Genomic DNA, 19,679 nt, shown 5'->3' with positions numbered 1-19,679 from the left:
TATTCTCAGTCACTTGCAAAATATGCTAGTTTTTTTGTTTGTACAAATGCTTGCTAGCAGTACTAAGCCAGATGCCAGAGAACATTACTGAAAATGTTTTATGTTTGGATCTCAGTAATAATGCAATACACACCTAGATTACTGTTGTTTCTGGCAATCTTAAATCCACATCCAGGAATTGAAGAATTGAGAGCTGGTGGGGCTGGTGGCATTCTTCAACTGGTGAACTCCTCCTTGTGATATTTTTGATTCCTTTTGATGAGTGTGTGTTGGCATTGTGTGTCCACTACCCTCCTTACAGATAACCAGCAGCAGACGATCAGCCCCAGCTCCTACCGCCAGGTTCTCAGGCCTGTTAACCATGGTAAAGCAAAAAATAACAATCGCATAAAGCTAAAGCCACAAGCATGCTCAGCTTTATCTTTTATCTGCTGTTGGAAATCAGCCACAACCATCGCTTGCATGAAATGCAAATTGCCTTTGACAGTTCATATGTCCTGCTTGTTTGTGTGTCCACTGACCTTTTCAGTTGTCTCTTTGCCTCTTTGTGACCTTGTGTGTGCCTTCTGAAAGTGTGAAAGGCCATTGCTAAAACAGTTTGAGGCAGTAGTGTGTGCAGAGTCTGAGATTATTTGAAAGCAATGTGTGGACTGTTCTGGTGCCTCAGTTTGATGAGGTTCCTAAATTGTTCAGTACCTGCAGCATTTTGAGTTCAACACTATGCTTTTCAATGTAGTTGTGATCTTTTAATTGTTCTTAAATCTCATGTGAAGGGAGCAACAGATGTTTATTCACATCGAAAGATGATTTAGATGTCTTAGAATTTTGTGGATAGAGTAGATAGAGTAAGTGCTGGGAAAAGTGTATCACATCTCAAGGAGAGTACTTTGAAAGGGATTAGAAAGGTTATAGTGAAATATTTATAATGACAGTTTTTTTTTTTAACAATTCCAGAAATTTTTGGGTCCCTCCTTGTGTAAGTATGTGTATGTATGTTTGCATACCTTGTTTTTGAAGATAGGTGTGGCATGTGCTCTAAGGTCAAACATACAGTCAAAGTGCTGTATTAGAAATGCCGTTCAGACTGCATATAAGGTACCTGTAGCTTAGAACATGTCGAGTGACCAATGTTATCACTTAGAAACTCTAATATTTTAATCTAAAAAGGGCAAGGGTATGTGTGTATGACTTCCTGGAAGTGACGATTGTTTGGGATACTAATTATACCAAATTGAATTGTCCTGTATTATTCATAGTTGCAAACAGATACTGTTTAGCTGCAGCTAAAATAAACAACAACTTTCTTCTCATGTCAAAGGTTTTCTACAATCATTACGGAGGCACTTAAAATTACGCTGTAACCCTATTACCTCTTAATACTTGAAATTGGAATCCCAGTGGGCTGGGTACAGGCACACATGAATAAAATTATTCACGCTCAATCCACCCACATCATTGATGGCAATGATAAAGGGCCTTGCTCTGTTGTTCTGCTACGACTTATCTGAAATTAGATTGGAAAGGGACGAGGGGGAGGGAGATATACAGGGTGGGAGGAAAGAGACAGATAGAGGTGGCTGTAACATAAGAAATGGAGAGAAATGGTGTGAGGAAGAAAGATAGAGCCAGTTGGTAAGGGTGAAACTAAGGTATAATGTGAGAGAAAATAGTCGGAGCATTGAGACTCAGATGCTGTTTGTTCCTGTGTGTGTGTGAGAGAGAGAGAGACAGTAAATATGAGAGACAACATGCCAGAGCTATGTTGTTAACAGGGGATTAGAGTAAAAAGAAATTACAGCGTGTGATGGAGTTTTCTGCTTGGTGTCCATGTTGAAAAGACCCCTTGGTGTGTTGTATAGGTAAAAATGCCCTGGAAGGTTGCTGGCCCAGCTGCCCCCTGCCGGTAGCCTCAGACATGGCCTTGTTGACTAAAAAAGCTCAAGGCTTTTGCCTGTCACTTCAGGCATCATACTCACTGCCAGCCTCCCAGAGCAAACACAGCTAATTACTTTTTCTCTGCCCAGCCCCAGCACCAGCTCAGCCCTCTCAGTGCCCATTCATCTTAATTTCCCCCTCTCTGCCATCTGCCTCCTAAATAACACTCCTCCTCATTTCCCTACCATCCCATATCCCCGCTGTCTTCTTCTATACTCTCATGGCCTGACAATGGCCCTCCCCAAACATAATTGCCTGTTATTGGTATGGAGTCTCTCCACTTCTGCTGCCTCACCCCCTTCTCTCCCATTTCCCTTCCCATCTTCTCTCCTACAGAGAACCAGGCCTTAATTGCCCTGGGCTCAGTCGCTGTAGTGAGTGAAACTCACAAGACGCTCTCTGTTTAGTTGGGAGGTGATGAAGTTTAGTCAGTGGCACAAGCACTCAAACAGCTGCATTCACTTTCACACCATCCTACCACCTCCTTTTCCCACAGTTTTAAATAACCTTTAATAATTGATCTCAGGGGTGTTGCTACACTCCAGTGGAGCAGCAAAAAGAATTAAAACAGAAACATCTGCGCCAATAGATACTGTAATTAGTGTTGAAGGGGAGAAATTTGAATGGTCATTCTGAACATGCATGGTGCCATGACGTTTAGCTCCAAGGGAGCCTCAAGTGCACCAGTCTCTTGTCTGCAGATACAAATCAGATGGCCAATAGATTGTGTTCCCCTATCAGAAGACTTTGATGAGACTGTGGAGTTGTCTGATTATGGTTATATGCTTCATGGTCTTGATGAGTGTTATTGCCATGCAGTAGAAAATAGGATTAAAGATGCCTTGCAGTCTTCTCCACTGTTTCCTGCACACAAAGAGACGTACAGGTACATCACCCCCTCCCTCTCTTCTTTCCTGTTTTCTTCTTTCTGTACTCTTGTGTCTGAGTTGGGTCCTGGCCTGAGTTCCCAGAATTTTTCTCAGCTTCCTCCACTGTCTCTCATCTCTCCTCCTTTACCCCTAAATTGGCTCAGCACACTTAAACATGAGCCAGCAGCTAAGGTTTTTAGCTTGGTCTGCAGTCCTCCCTCAGCACACATACACACATACACGTAAAAGTACACAGACACACCTGCAGACTTCAGGGGATGAAGGTAAGCAGGCTTTGTGGTGGCTGGCCTGGGTTAGGATAAGGCTGTGGGGCTCTGGGGCTCCTCGACACTCTAAATTGGATTGGGCTCCACAGAATGATGGATCGATGGTGGTTAGCCACACAGGTGTAAGAGACTTATTGAATCTATAAAGCGGCCGTAGCTTTTTAACTGTGTCCTTCTGAAAACATCTCTCCAGGCACTGTCTGGTCATTTCAGCCTCCTTTTCAAGCCCTCATCAAGGCCTTGCTGACAGGCTGGCGTGTGCAGGTACAGGCTAAGAGGAATCATATAACTACTTTTTTTTTTTAATTGTTGTGTTTGACAGACAGTGAGAGCCTCCAAGTGTGTAAGTCAGCACAACCCAGAGGAACATTAAGAATGTATTGCGTGCTGTAATGCCCTTGTCCTGGAATCATCCATTATGGACAAAAAATGTGGAGGAACAGGATCTATGAAGGAGTAAATGCCTCTGTCTTTAGGAGCAATTACTAGATGTGTTTAGTGACACCCGGCCTAACAATTATCATGTGTGATATAGCTCTGAACTAGAGCTTGAAATTGATGTAAAGGTCATTTCACAAAGCCAGTGAACCCTTTACCAAATGAAAACAGGAGTTATTTTTCCTTACTTGCACTTGAAAGCATTAAGATTTCCCCCCTAAAAGCAAGCCCTGAGCTATTGGAAGTCTTGTGTGGTATGTATTTGCAGAGTCAACTTTATGACCCTTTCTGCTGAATTTATGTTTCTGTATATAATGTTGGATCCCTGGTTCACGCAGGCAGCTATTCAGTACAGACTTTAAATGGCTTGGGTATAGGTGCAAATGGTGGTAGGAGATGACTAATAGGCTTAATTTGAGACTCAACCCACGGTGTCTTTCAGACATTGTGCTGCAGAGAATCATTAAGATGAAACTGGGGAGAGTGTGAAGTTGAAATGAAAGTCAAAAAAGTAGGATAAAAAAAGGAAGTTTGTTTCCTCCTATCTCTGTGTGTTCTGTGTGCTCACATGTGAGACAATTTTGTGAAAAACTAGCAGTGAGAGTCAGCCACTGTAGCTTCTAGAGGCTGGCATACTCTTGTGGAATCTTCTGTTAGATGCTTGCTTTTTTGATTGGGCCTCTTATAGACTGTGATATGTGGATTCCACTGCAGGCTACTGTATCCTGCAGATTGTGTGTGTTTTCTCATTCCTCTTTCACATTTCTGTCTCTTCATATCAGTGTCAATTATGGGAGAAAGCTTTCCATCCTTCCAAACTTCCTCAGTCTACTCTTTACTTTTTGACTTGTTTTGTCTTCACTTTATATCTCGTCCCTTGCCTTGCTGCTTTCCCCCAGACATGACATAAGCAGAAAAGGAAAGGGTTATTAAATCATTTCAGTGAGCCCAAGACAAAAAGAGAAGCGCAGACGTTTTCCTCCCTAGATCTATTTGAATTGATGCTACACGTCACTGTTTCAAAAGTGTAACTGTAAAAGTTGCTGATTTATCTGCATTTGGTCATAATATATCATCCACACATCACGTACGGCCCGTGCGCTTTTGTGACAGATTATTGCCAAAGAGCTTCTGTTCCCGAACACTGAGTGCTCACTCTCCCTCTTTCACACATACACACTCATGCATACATGCATAGAAATTGTCAGCTTAAACCCTGCAGGCAAAAGGCCACTTCTGGATTGGGGCATTAGCAGCATCTAAGACTCGGACAGGTGTACTGCTCTCTGTATTCATGTCCACAATCGTCCGGCCACTTGGAGTCAAAGCGTCTCTCTCATCGCCACATTTTATTGGTGGTTTAGATGTTTAACTGTTCTTATAGACAAAGGCATATCCAGATGGGAAAGTGTACCTTGACCTGCCTTTGTCTGTCTGTCCGAAGTGCTGTACTTGGTGTGTGTGTGTGTGTGTGTGTGTATGTGTGAGCACGTTTGAGCCTGTGCACACATGCATTGAACAGATGGAGCAAAAGGGCACCTTAACAAAGTGGCTAGTGTAATTAGGTCCAGCCTGTGCAGTGAGAGATGTGGAATAGTAATTGAGGAATGTAGAGAGCAATAAAGAGAAAAGATTTTTTTCCCCCCCTTTTTACGTTTATTCAATTTTCACTGTGAACAATACTCTCTGTTCCAGGAATGCCCTGCTGCAAGCTCACATAGTCACAGTCACACATGGAAGCTGGCCAGTACAGTCTGATCTGTCGGCCACTTAGGAGCTATACTTGTGTAGTTGGTTATTAATTGTCCCAGATTCATTCAGCTGGTCTGGCATTTGAACCTGCAACCCATGGTCACCACTCTTCTCTATTTTTTTTTGCCACTGCTGCCCTTGAGCAGGGAGCACCTAGTGTCTATATTGGGATAACTGAATTGCATTTATCTGAAAAGACACCATGTGCCCTATGTGTAATACAAAAGGTGGGTAACATGAAATAAGTTCCATCTGAAAACTTTTGGTTAGAAATTATGGTTTTGCAGGTGATATGTTACACAGAGGGATCGTGATGCTGTTTACTTGTATGTCACTTTAGAGGCAAAGACATAATAATAAAAAATGTCTTTTAATGGCTCCCACTCGTGCTGTTACAGGAGCCCTGAATATTCAGAGACCTTTTCCAATGAAACATGCTGAATTTTGATGCACACACATTGAGTTGTGTTTAAACTAATAATGATTGTGTTAGCCTATGCTAAGAGGGCGAGCTTAAAGCAGCTCTAGAAAATATACCATTGTTCACAGTATTGTAATATCTGTAATCCATGCCCAGTCTAAAATGGAAGAAAATGAGAAAGTGGAATGGTGTGCAATATATACACTTGACTAGTTGGAGAGGTCAGTGTAATGGATGAGAGTAGAGTGGACACACATACATGTATGCACACACACACACAGACACTGAGATCAACTGTGCCCACTCAGTCCTAAATAGAAAACAGATGATAACGAATACCTCTGCACTCTGCTCCATGTCGCTCTGCTGTACATCCCACGTTTTTAGCCAAGTCCTAAGCCGATCAGGCTCCTCAGATATCCACTTTTAGCTGGATTATGAGGAAGCTGGCCTGTAATAAAGGCTGTGGATCGTGAAATAGAAAGTGGTGTTCAGCATGTCGAGTCAAGGACCCTAATCAGCCCATTCACACTAGCTCAGGCCCCAAACAGCAGGTGAAACTGCTAATGTGGAATTGCTATTCAGACGGCTTTGGAGATCCTCCTCGTTTTTCCTTTTCACATGCATGCTGTCTCAACTTTTGCCTACCCTGATGTACACCTTATGTTTCTTAGGAACAGATGCAGGAAAGCCAGTGGGTGAAACGTTTGAAGATTTATAAGGCATTTAGTTTAAAGTCTTAAGACTATTTTTATCCCTTTCAAATCTGTTAATTTGTCATTGTTTTTTCTCTCTCTCTCTCCCCCTCCCTCTTTCTTTGTCTGTCCCTCTCTCTCTCATGAACCTGTTATATACGGTGACTGAGACTAGGCTCTTACATAGTACTCTAGTTAATAATGCAGTTAGAAATGAAGTCATTTTCACCATGGCTTTGTGCTAATTAAATTTTACAGCAGCCTTATCGCCCAGCCACACACATTCCTGGTCCTCCCACATTTACCAATGCCAGCAGCCATATCACATAGCCGTCAGGGAGAGAAAGAGCTAGGGAGATTATTATATGAACTTATGTTGTTATGGGAGGGAAATGAGTACTATCTACCCTTAATATCTATGCCCTCTACAAAGGGAGGTGCTTGAGTTCTGTCTCTTTGGTAATACCTTTGGTAAAGGAGCATTAGAGGTGCCTGAGAAACATTTTTCCCACTCTTGCCACAATTCTGCTTCCATCTTGTCAAACATTTATGTTATTCCTTTATTTGTTTATGTTTTCAGCAGGCTGGCTGTGTGGTTTTGTGCTCCAGGCTAACATTTGTGACTGGTCACATCGTGGGCCTTGGGAGAAAGAAGCCACATCTCTGTATGCATGTGTTGCTATGGTTGGCACTAAGCTGTGTTGACTCAGAGGTAACGCAGAGAATTTAGGTAGGAGTGATGAAAGGGGGATAATGAATAGTTTAAAATTCAACTCACTTTCTTGCAATAACCAATTTGTAAACAGTCCCATATACAGATATCATTCTCTGGAGCACCATACTCATACTGAAATAGGAACAAACACCAAGGCTCCTGTTGTTGATGATTCCCAGGACCACTTTAGTCTGTGGTGATAAAATGATCTCATTCTTCCAAACTACCTCATCTCTCTGTCTCTCTCCCGCACTGTCATTTCTGCTGCCACTCTACCTGATATGTGTCTTCTCACTGATCCAGAAGCTCTAAGTGCAGCGATAGGAGTTTCCACTCCGATAGAACAGGAAGGCCAGCCCTCAGGCAGCAGGATCTGTTTGATGCTGGATTCCCTTTAGACAGTGGGATTTGGGCTTTGCTGATCTGCTATTATACCACCCTTTTATACTCATACACATGATTGAATTTTTAAAAGAATCAAAGTTATGTTTTGTTAATGGAAGGATATGCCCTCTGAATGATAATTATACATCTGTATCTGTCAGGGGTAAAGCTGTGACTAGCTCTGGTTCTGACTATATACTTGTACCATATGACTGCTTACAAACGTCTTTGAAGTATTGGCCCCAAATCAATTAATTAGATTTACAAACTGTATGGATCTAATTGGAGAAAGATGTTGGTTTTTTTTTAATAAAGACTGACTGACTCATTATTATGCATCTCTTCAGGAGAGTCTCCTAATTTCTCCCACAAAAAATATTTTTTTTACCAGCTAACTTCTTATTTTCTGGTTTACAACTATCAACTTTTTTGAAAATGAAGAATGATTTAAAATTCTGTTTTAGGAAGAAGAAAATCTTGATAACTGGTATAGTAGCTTTTGAAAATTGAATAAAGAAGAAATAGAAGTTGATAAAGCTTTTATATATTTAACAAGAAACCTTATTGGAATAAGGAGTTCAAGGAATTATGGCAGTCTATGCATAAAGCTGAAATCTTCCCCAAGCAAAATTGGGAAAATCAACTGGAGTTCAAAATATACCAAATGAAATACTAAAATCACCCAAATTATTTGATATTTTGTGCGAGTTATTTAAAACATGTTTTGAATCTGGCAAAATACCATCTATGTGGCTTAAATCTATTACAAATTCAATACCAAAATCCCAAAGTGAGGACCTCAGGGTTCCATTAAATTACAGAGGTATCAGCCTAATGAGCACAGTTTACAAGCTATACTTAATGAGAGACTCATTTTGTATCTAGAGAAAAAAATCACTCCTCATGGAAGAGCAAAATGGGTTTCGTAAGTCAAGGTCATGTCTTGATCATATCTTTGTATTATCTACAATTATAACAAACAATGTTAGTGAAAACAAGTCAACATATGAATGCTGTATTGACTTTCAGAGGATTTTCTATATGATCAATAGGGCTCTTTTACCTTACAGACTTATTGAGTATGAGATGAATGGAAAATTCTACAGGGCTCTAAAAGCTCTCTACAGTGAGTCAATAGTGTGTCAGATTGAATGAGTATCATACAAACTGCTTCCCAACCTCAATCAGGGTTGAAACAAGGTGATGCTTTGTCCCCCACACCGTTTGCAATTTATATAAATAATGTGGCCAAAGAAATTAAATCTTGTGGGCTAATGTGTAGAAGGGAGGTGATAAGTATTCTTCTGTATGCAGATGACATAGTTTTACTATCGCCATCCGAAGACAAAATGCATCAGATGCTCTCCAGCACTGAGTGTTGTAAAAAATGGAGACTATTTATTAACCAACCAACGCAGACCATTAGAAGTTGAAAGTCTCAACAGCTTGATTAAAAATATTTTTGCATTTGTAGTACCCCCTAGTGGTTGAGTGGTTGATTTTCAGAGTATGTTTCAGGTACTTATATGGACATATCCTGCAAGTTTTGTGATGATTGGCCCAATGGTTGTTGACTTTGGTCTATTTATGTACTGAGTCACGCCCTCAGTAGTGATCCACAGAAAATTTGGTAGCAATCGGACCTATGGTTTAGGAGGAGATCTCAAAAAGTGTGTTTTTCAAAAAATTCAAAATGGCGGAAAACCTATCTAGACACAAATGGGTGTGGTTCAAGCCCTTCGGTCTTGAACTCCTAATAATCCACTCTAGAAAACCCTCATTTACCTGCTGTACTCACCGGTTTAAAGTTGGATCACATAAGCTGAATTATGCAGACTCATATAAATATATCTCAGTTTTCTATATTGATGAACATATGAATGTCATACAAGACGTTAAGGTTCTTGCTGAATCAGCAGGTAGAACTCTGGGAAGAATCATTGGTAAAGGAAAAATTTGAAGGATATGAGTTTGCAAACACACTCTACACTGTTTCAAACTTGTGTGTGTCCTGTGCTTGATTATACTGCTGTGGTTAGGGGCCTTAGAAATATCTCTGTGTGAATCAGTGCAAAACAGTGCTATGGTTTCTGGGTGTGCACAAAAATGGACCAAAGTTGGCTATAGTGGGGGACATGGAATGGGAATTGTGAGGCTCGTTGGAAGATATGTGTTATTCAGTTTTGTAATTGGTTACTTGATATGGAAGAAAGTAGGTAGTAATATTTATCTGGGATAAACAAATTGTTGGTTCTTGGTCTAGAGATGTGTGCACTTTGTTCTGCAACTCTGGGTTTGTTGAGGCTTTTTTTAATAATAAAACATTGGTTTGTTTAGAGAGTCTGTGTTAGCCAAGGACAGAGGGCAGTGGGCTGACAATATATGGACTAAACCAAAACTGCATATTTTTACAATGATAAAAACTGAATATGGTATGGAAATTTATGTTGTATATGATTTGTCCAAAAAGCAAAGATCTGTATGTGCCCAGCTGAGATCTGATATTTTACCTCTGACTGTTGGAACTGGACGGTATGTTAATCTAGAAGAGGAAAAGTGGATTTGTCCGATATGCTGCTAAGTGATATAGAAAATGAGTCCTGTTTTGTTTTCTACTGTCCTTTTTATTGTGAACTGTGCAATGCTTTGTTTAGTAAGATAAAAATACATATTGATTTTGTAAATATGGATGATGCACGAACACTGAGTTGGCTGTTCACATATGAAACATATAAATTAGCCAGTTATCTGGAGAAAGCCTGGGAGACAAGGAAAAAAGCTCTTTATCGAGATAGTCTGTAGATATGCAACAGTTCTTTATGTGAACAGTTCATTTGGGATTTTTGTTTTGTTTTGTTTTTATTTTGTTTGTGTTTCTTCTCCTTTTTCCCATATGACTTTTATATGCAATACATAAGATGTATGTTTTGTAAAATAGTGGTCTCTTGTCATCCTAAGGGGATGGGCCAAATGTTTGGCATGACACATAAAAATAAAAAACCGACACATACATTCATTCATTCACACATTTGACTGTATACAGCCACATGCATTCACTTTAGCACATACACACGCCCTTGTAGACACTTAGCCTTGAGGCACAGGACCATGTATGTGTCTCTGGCCTCTGAGCTAAAAAGCTTCATTAGTCTGGCACTAGCTTTGATTACCATCCTTGGGGGTACAAATTAGCAAACAAGCTCAAGTGATCCTGTGAAGAAATACTCACTCTAAGACTTTCTGCAGATGTATGAACACTTCACAAACATGTGATTTTCCCTGCCATTCAGGAGATGACAGATTTACCTTTGAATCGAATTTGGTTGAAGTCTTTTTAGTGACGATTCTACCAAAGGTAACAAAGAACATACAGAAATGAAAAAGGATCCTTTTGTACCTCACCTCATGTAAGTGTATGCAATTACTGTATGTCTGCGTTTGTGTGTGTATTTGTTTTGTTTGTGCTTGTGAACATGTGCGTCACAGTACTCTAGCACATGCATCACGGTGTGAATGGGTTCATTCACTGCCTCAGTAAGGGCGTTAATGTGTGGAGATGTAGGTTGTGAATGTGCATTGTCCGAGACTGTTTTTCATTCAGGTGAAAATTCCTAGAGCTGCTGCCTACTCTATAATAACCATACTTGACATTTCCCTCTCCTCCAGCCTGTGGAGACTAGCAGATGCTTTCGATTCCAGTTGAACCCATTAAGGCCTTCTCTTCTCTACTGCATCCACTGGCCTGTCCTTTGGCAGGGCCCTTCTGAATGTCAAAACTCACTGTTTAGCATCACAATAAAGCAGATACGGGGCAGAGGAGTAAAGGAAAGGAAATGGCTGCTAGCTGGCAAAGGGCACGGACAAAAAGATTATTTTAAAAAGCCTGCCATTGCACACTCAGTGCTGCATAGCCAGGCTTGTTTTTTTCTGTTTTTGAAACATTTTCATGTTCTTAAAAAAAGCAATAGAATATTAATACAAACACACGTTTTTATAAAGCAGCTGACTTCCACTTTGTCAGTAGTGTAGGTAAATCTGTGCCAAAATATTTGTTGTTTTTTTCATAGTGTTGGATCAGTTCCTTGTGCCGCACTACTGACTTGTGTTTTGAATGCCTGATCCTGAGGTTGTACAGTTGCCTCACTCAAATTATGGACAATTTTGTTTTCTAGAAGAGCCCTAGACTAATCGTTGATGATTTTGGGCCCCATTTTAACGATCTAAAGCACACGGTCTGAAGCGCATGGTGCAATTGCATTGAGGGTGTGTCCAAATCAGCTTTTGCTATTTTAACGGCGGAAAATTGGTTGATGTGCCAGGCGCATGGTTCAAAGGGGTTGTCCATAGTCTCCTAATTAATCATGGGTGTGTTTTCAGCATAACATGCAATAAACCAATCACAGTGTCATCTTCCATTCCCTTTAAGAGCCAGGTGTGCTTGCACCTGGCCGGATTGCTATTATGATGGCGCATTTGCCAAGTAGTAAGAAGGAGCACTTTTCTGCAGAGGAAACGGATCTGCTCGTGCGCAAAGTGAAAGCAAACGATCCATAACGAGCACACTGCTGCTCCTGGACCCTCCTGTGGTCAGCAGCAGACCACCAGTTTAAGATCCTGCTCATTAATTTGTCGCCAATTTATCTTCATTTGGTTTTTGAAAAGGTTTGTTTTTTTAAATTACAGCTTTAGTTTCTTTAAAATCGTTTTGTTCAGTCATGGAGTGACAGGTCAAATCAGCAGGGTTTTAATTGCTGAAAGTATGGAAACCTGATCACTGTACTCTCAAAAATTGAAGAATATTTGTTAAATATTGTTGTTAAATCATTGATTTTAATCATGTAAAGAATCATCAACACAGTTCTCAGGACTTGATCAGCTCTCCAAGGATCTGATCCGGCTGCTGGCAGCAGCTAGAAGCTGTGCAGATTTATTTCCTTTGTGAGTTTAATAATTGTTTTCACCTCATTTATTTCCTCACGTGTTCCTCATGTTATCATGTATTGATGCAGCAGGAAAGTCGATCTGTGTCTGATCCGTTGTTGTCCGTCTGTTTAAATACCTACATGTATTGCCACGATTTGGTCAAATAATTAAACAATTTAATCCATCATTACTGCGATTAGTTAATTCTGATAAATATTATGACTAAGCATTATGACATATATTTTTTAAAATATATTAACATACACAATAACAATCTTTCACATTGTAATCCTTTTATTTACCTTTTGCATGTTTGTGCCTGCTGCGCGTCCTGTGTGTGCAAGCAGAGTGTATGTTGTGCACCCGCCTGTGTAGGTGCATATTACTGTCTTGATAATGTGCCCTTAAAATAACAGTGAAACATTGCACCATTGACTTTAGACCAGGTTTTTGTTGGTCAATAGCGCAATCGCTCTCTGCTGCCTCAAGATAGCAATGTGCCGACAATGTGCCTGACCACACCTTACTTTTAGACCAATATGCCCATGGGCGCAAGTGCCACTGCTATTTTAACAACGTGGGCGCTGGATGGGAAAATGACAACTGCGTCGGCCCTTTATGTTGCTTTCAACCTGCAGACCAGCTGCATATCCACAATATGGTCAAAGGCAATGACAAGTCTCCAGTCTCTATGAGACTAAATTTTCATGTGGTCAGTTAGAAACTTTGTTGTGCCTGTTATTTGAAATAGTGCTTACTTGACTTTGATTCTCAGTCTTTTATCTTAAAATATCTGGCTCCAAATTTCACATAACTACATTTTTTTTTTACATATAATTTTCATTCACTGCTACTAATGAAGGAAAAATTGTAGGGGATAGTAAAACATATTTTGTAAACAAGCTATATTAATTACCCTTAATTAATTAATCACATTGGAGCCCAGTGGGAATAGGGGTTAGAATTTGTAACAAATTCAAAAGAAAAAAATGATTGACGGAATATAATGAATAATTTAGAGATTTTTGCAATAATCTTTAGAAAACTAAATGATACAATAATGATAACTTTAACTCTTAATGCAAGTTTTGATTAAACGGAAAACATAATAATCCTGCCCAGTAGACTTGATAATTGTTTTGGTTTTCAGACTGCAGCGTCTCTGGCTAGCCTTGATTTGTGTACAAACCTGATTATTTTTCTAAACAGGGAGGTAATTAGCCTGGCTAGTTTGAATGGTAATTACAATGTCAGACAAGGCTGTCTAAATGTATTTCACAGATAGTTCTGTGTTTGTCCACACAGGCAGCCACATACAGATACTCACACTGGTATACACACAGATTCTGCTCAGCATGCAGGAACACCTCTAGCCAAACACAATTATTTATAACATTTGTTTTGATATAACACACCTCACATTTGCAAACTAAAATACAGAAAATTGCTCATTTGATTCTTCAGAATAAAATTTTTCTGATACCAGCAAAAACAAGCAGGTTGAGCAGGGATGTCGGGATGTAGCTGATTATACTGGCTTTGCTGCTTTGTGTACCTCATTACTCTCACTTTGAGTTCCGTCCATAATTCCCTTTCTGCCGATGCAACACACACAGTGGGGAGTTTCTAAATGCTGCCAGAACTACGTCATTTAATTGTCTTCCAAAGCACAAATAAAGACATGCATATGTGGCCATTCCCCAGTTAAATCTTGCCTCATGATCTTTGCTTATTTCTAATATATCCTTTGGCTTGGATAAGAAGTGAATAAATTAGATACAGTGTGTTCTGCAAAAGCAAATACCCAACATCAATTATCTACACAGCATTGCTATAGGCCTTTATGGACAAGAGGCTGGGGCACTTTGTTTCTCAATTTTGTGAACAATGTTGCTCAAACTAACAGCATTCCCTAGGTACTTAGATGATGATACTGCTGCGACTCATCCTCTTTTGATGACAATGACACTCTTGTAGTATGTGTGTGTGTTTACATACAGTATACAAAATGAGTCTGAGGTTAGCAATCAGTTCTTCTGGCTTGCACCTGGTAGCTCTGTAGACGACATAGCCCCAGTGCGTGACTTGATTATTTTTCTAGAAGGTGTGCGACATCTTCCAGTGACATCGCTACATCAGTGACGTTCACAGGCTATACTGTGTACATAACCCCTTAATGCACAAAATCTGTAATGCAGTACATCAACCTCAATGTTATCAGAATCATTAATGTTGGGATTACAGTCATGCTTTTAACAAATATTTAACTTTTGTTGACAAAGAATGTTTCACAAATGGGAAATGGACCTTTCCTGATTGATTATAAAAGGGAAGCAGAAGGCTCATGTGAGGTCTTTGGGAGCAAACATTGGCTTCTCAGCCGTGCTACTTAGAGTAGACTACAGTGGAAAAAAGATAGTACCTAAACCCTTATTTGCCCTAGCCAAACACATAAACTTGAAGTGGCCCTTGGATCACATCTTTCCTTATTGTTCTCTTCTTGTTACATGGACAAAGTGTAAGACCGGTCAGCCTGCATGGGCTCAGAAATGTGAAAGGGTTAATGAACAAGGCTTATCCACCTAGGAGGGTTTTAGAGAGAAGAGGCTGGCTGCCTGTAAATCATCCATCAGCCTTTCCCGTGAGCTGAGCCAGAGCTCTGACAATGGAAGGTGTTTGGGTTACAGCAGAGGGGACATGATTTATCAGGGAGGTGAGTGATTATGCGAAGTCTCTGTACGTGAGAGACGGGCAGAACTAAAAGATGATACCATATCGTTTCATGAAACATGCAAAGAATAGTCCGTGGGTGCCTGTGAAAAATAGCCACATGAAGACACTAGATAAATGAACTGTGGGTGTGTTTAAGTTTGAATAGAGAACATTTTAAAGAGTTCAACTTCAAAAGGGACTGTGTCTTCTAAAATAACTACATATAATAGCCCGCGAGTGCTAAAACTATTTTTAATGACTTGATGTTATTTTCTAACTAATTACTATAATCATTGGCCTTCCTGCTTGTCACTCTGCTGTGTCACATTTAAAAACATCTTGCTTGGAAAGAAACGACAAAATGTAGCACTTTATCCTTTTAATGGATAATTATCTGTCTCAGGTGTTAGAGAGGGGAAAATGATGAGCACCAAAATAGATCAGGGAAAAAGAAAAGTCTCTGATCTCCTTTCCTGGCAGTGTAGTGGAATCAAATAATGAAACACTTAACGTTAAACCACTGCGCTTTTCATGTGCAAATTCAACTTCACACATTGGCAGTTCACACTGACTCTGTAGATAACTGGTTTGGATCTTACTTATGTCATCTTTTTTATTAGATGTAAGTCATTATCTTTTGTTTTGTCCCAGTTCTCAAGACTGCGAAGGATTCATACTTCAATGAAAGGGTGTAAAGGAGTTGACTTCCACTTTAATAGGCTAAAATGATCCACTTTGAAGATCCAAACAAAGATGAATAAATATCAACAAACAATGACTAGAGACCAGCTCACCTCTGTTACAGCTTTATTAAGTTTCCAGAAGTGGTCGATAGATGCCTAGCATACAGAGACAAAGAGTGAGAGAGAAAGGTATGGAGATGAAATAATACACTATGTGGTGATGCATCTGTGTGGGGACTGTTTGTCTATGTAGTATATTTCTTTATGGAGCCCTTTCAACAATGTATGCTTTAACAGTTTTCCTGGTTTTTCAAATAGTGAAGGAGAAGTAGTATGTAGCTTTTACCCCCTCAGGCATAGCCTTAAAGTTTAGAGCATATATCGTCTAATCCCAAATTGCTGCATTGCATCCACAAGTAGAGTTTCCTGCTTCACTAACACATTGTTGGTCCCACTAAACAATGTAGACCATTGTTCCATACTGTAAGGTTCTTGACATGGATTTTGGATTAGGGGTTGACTGATTATCAGATCCGCTTTTCAGCATTTTTATGATTATTGGAATCATTATTATTTTTATCCGATTGCCAATATGCACTACTTTGGCTCTGATACAGCAGCCTCTGTCTGTAGTCACCATTCTGTGGTCTCGAGCAATGTCCCACCCACAGCACTATCTGATTGGTTACACGTCACGAATAATAGCCTATCAACCCTGAAGGCTGTGCATGCTGCTGTGCCACAGAAAGCACAGAGAGGCATCTGCAGACTGGAGCAGCTTCAGGGAGTGAGCGCAGCTGTGTTTCGAAGGTAAGGCAGCAGAAGTTGCAATAAACATCACACCTCTACGCTGAAGTTTTTAAAAACACCACAATCATATGATCTATTTCTATGATGACAAGCATGCCCAGTTTCCCAGTTACACTTCTGAAAATACCTAAATAATGCCCTTTGTTGCAGTGATATAATGTAAGTTGAGAGTGATGTTGAGTCTTGTAGAGCTAACTTGAATGTCATAGCAAACGTCAACAAGTTTGTTGAGCCATAATTTAGTCACAAAAAAAAAGATAGGCTATAATGTTATTTCTTGCACGTCATTTACCACGTCACTCTCAGTCTCAACCCATGACTACAAGTAATGTTACTGAAGTGTGTCCTGAAGCTGACTCTCTTTCTTGTAACTGTTAGAGACGTGCAGGATCATTGTTAGAGATTTTAGACGTGATGGAACTGTATCTAAGGCCTGTGTTTATCCATACACAGACTACATAGATGGTGTACAGTTGTCAGAGTTGAACAGTCACTTCTATTTCTATTGTACTTATTCAGCTATAGTAATCATTAGTAATGAAGTAGCCTAGTTTGAAATGACAGGTTCCCTGTTGTCACATGTTGTTAATATATAACATTTAAACAGTGGTGGAATAAGTACTCAGATCCTTTACTTAAGTAAAAGTATCAATATCGCAATGTAAAAATACTTAATTACAAGTAAAAGTCTTGCATTTAAAATCCTACTCAAGTAAAAGTACAGAGGTATTACCAGCTAAATTTAAAAAACATAGTTCTGCCACATAAAATTGTTTTCACACCTGTTTTGGAAAAACAGACGTGAAAATTAGCAAATTTTTAGGTGACACAAATATGCCAGGTAACATCTGACAAGAAGCTGCAATTTGCAGTTTCTGTTAGCTGCATGCTCATTTGTGCAGAAAAGTAATTTAAACAAAAATTGAAGGAAAAATGGCTCAGTAGACAGGAGCCTTATGGATCGTGAAGTCCATGAAACCATTGTTTGTTCTTGCATTATATCTAGATAGTTATTTTTAGATGTAGTTCCCACCTCTGAGACCAGTTTTCTTCTGGAGCTCAACTTGTTTCCATACCATACAAGACAGCTTCAGATTGTGTATACATATTTGAAAAGATGAGGATCAAGGACTTTGCCAGTCTTGTATCTGACCCACTTGCACTTATAGTGCATAGGCAGAACCCTTATGTGTAGGGTGGGCTTGTGTAAGATCTCTCTTATTTGTCTAGAACAGCTGAATCCTGGCTTTTGTTATATAGTGTATACAAGCCTTGGAGTTAGGCATAACATTTGCACACAGGTGAAGCAGTGGTCTTTTTTCAGAATTGCATCATTATTAATGTGTATTTTGTGCTACATACCAATCCAACTTGTTTGAGTTATAGGTTGTTTTAGAGTTTCAACTAATACACACACATACATCAACTAACCGATCATTGTGCCTTAAACAACAACCAGTTTCCATACAACAGAAATGTCTTCTTTTGTCTTCTGTCTCCTAATTTTGCCTCTGAAGGGTGAAAGGCTCAATTGAGCTATATCACAAAAAAATTAAACACCCATCATGGGGGCAAAAATTTCAGAGATGGATATCCCAAATCTCAGCATAAACAACTGAAACTGTCTGCCACTGGCATAAGTGGAAAAATGTTTTCTTGTAATTTGGGTGAACTGACCCTTCAAGGGGAGTTAGAGCACAATTCTTTTGAGTAAAGATGTCCTGACCTTCTGCTTTGTTATATGGTTGTGTACTGCATAACTGATAGGTGTTTCTGGGTAGGCATAGAGGATCATGACGGAAAATGAAAAGGAGAAGGAAAGGTACATGGATGTTGAGCTCAAAGTAAAAAAAATGGAATAAACAATGTCAAGAGACAGGTGTCTATTTCTCTTTTTTTGTCACTCTTCCCTCCCTCTCTCTCTGGCTTTCTCTGTCTCTCACTCTCGACTGATGAAATTGCCAATGATTTATAACAAATGTCAGTGGCAGGCGCAGCAGACTGCTGTTTTGTCCCTGTCAGAGCCAAGTAGAGCCTGAGGTAGGCAGCTTTGCTTATCAATCAATGCCTCTCTCCTCTCTTCCACCACCACTGTCAGTACAAAGCTTACTGGATCACCAGCTCTCCAAACCCAGGACCAACATGGTTGTCATGGAGATGCTGTACCATATGGTAGCACAGAAGCTTTGGTAAACAGGAAGTGATATAAAACCTTTAAGGTATCACTCTGTTGATATTAGCCCTCTGTTTCATGTATAGATTGTTAGAGGAGAACAGTGCCTTGTTGGCATCTGTCCAGCTGCTCATGTTACCAAACCCAACCACTCCACAATCAAACACCCTGCCTCCTCCTCCCAAACCATATGTATGGGTTCATCTTCAAATTTGTAGTTTTGTGTGGCCTGCCCCAGTAGCCTACTGGTTAAGACGCATGCCACCACAACCTCCATGATTTAAGTTCGGCAGTGAAACTTTACTGCATGTAATTCCTCTACTCACTCTCTCCCCTTGTTTTCTGTCTTCACTGTACTGCTGCTATCTAATAAAGGCGTATAATGTAGAATGCAGAATTCATATGTGACCTGTGTTACATACAGGTAGTCTTTTCTATTGTCATAAACATACAGCCACTGAGTATTTGCAAGGAAGAGCTTATCTGTCATTTACAAACCCTTGAAACTGAATTCACAGACAACAATTCACTTTGTTCCCCTTCATGATTCACACCCCTTTGTTAGTTGGTTAGCTGGCTTAATTAAGTATTTGAAAAGTGTTTGTCTGGCAAGTACTAATTTGTTAGACTGTTGTGTCAGATGGAAGACAGTAGGGCGTGGTTGGTTTCATTTGTTCTTAGCCACCAAAGTGTAACTTGCACAAGAAAACAGCAGCAAATGACCTGAACCATGAACTGCGGTGAACCATGAAAGGCTGTCAACTGTGTTTTGAGGAAGGAATTGAAACCTTTAATTCTACAGTTTATGGATAGCTATCTTCCGGTAAATGTGGAGGAGACAAACAAATTCTGGTTAGGAGTTTTTTAATTGCTGAAGGTATT

The 19,679-nt window shown here is 39.8% G+C and overlaps 1 protein-coding gene across 6 annotated transcripts in view; it reads left to right on the top strand.

Moving 5' to 3' along the window:
- Positions 1 to 19,679, top strand: part of LOC122982863 (protein diaphanous homolog 3-like) — a 190,865-nt gene that overhangs the window by 133,050 nt on the left and 38,136 nt on the right. For 4 of the 6 annotated variants that reach the window (XM_044352483.1, XM_044352474.1, XM_044352467.1 and 1 more), the window contains one exon: positions 302 to 364. The exons of 1 other annotated variant lie outside the window; for it this stretch is intronic. In XM_044352483.1, the coding sequence (XP_044208418.1) occupies positions 302 to 364 (63 nt within the window). Of the gene's footprint in view, positions 1 to 175; positions 268 to 301; positions 365 to 19,679 lie in introns of those variants that run through there. One more of the 6 variants, XM_044352498.1, reaches the window with a different exon arrangement.

The sequence above is a fragment of the Thunnus albacares genome, chromosome 1 (genome assembly GCF_914725855.1).
Source record: "Thunnus albacares chromosome 1, fThuAlb1.1, whole genome shotgun sequence".
Lineage (NCBI taxonomy): Eukaryota > Metazoa > Chordata > Actinopteri > Scombriformes > Scombridae > Thunnus > Thunnus albacares.
This window is presented reverse-complemented; position numbering and strand designations above follow the sequence as displayed.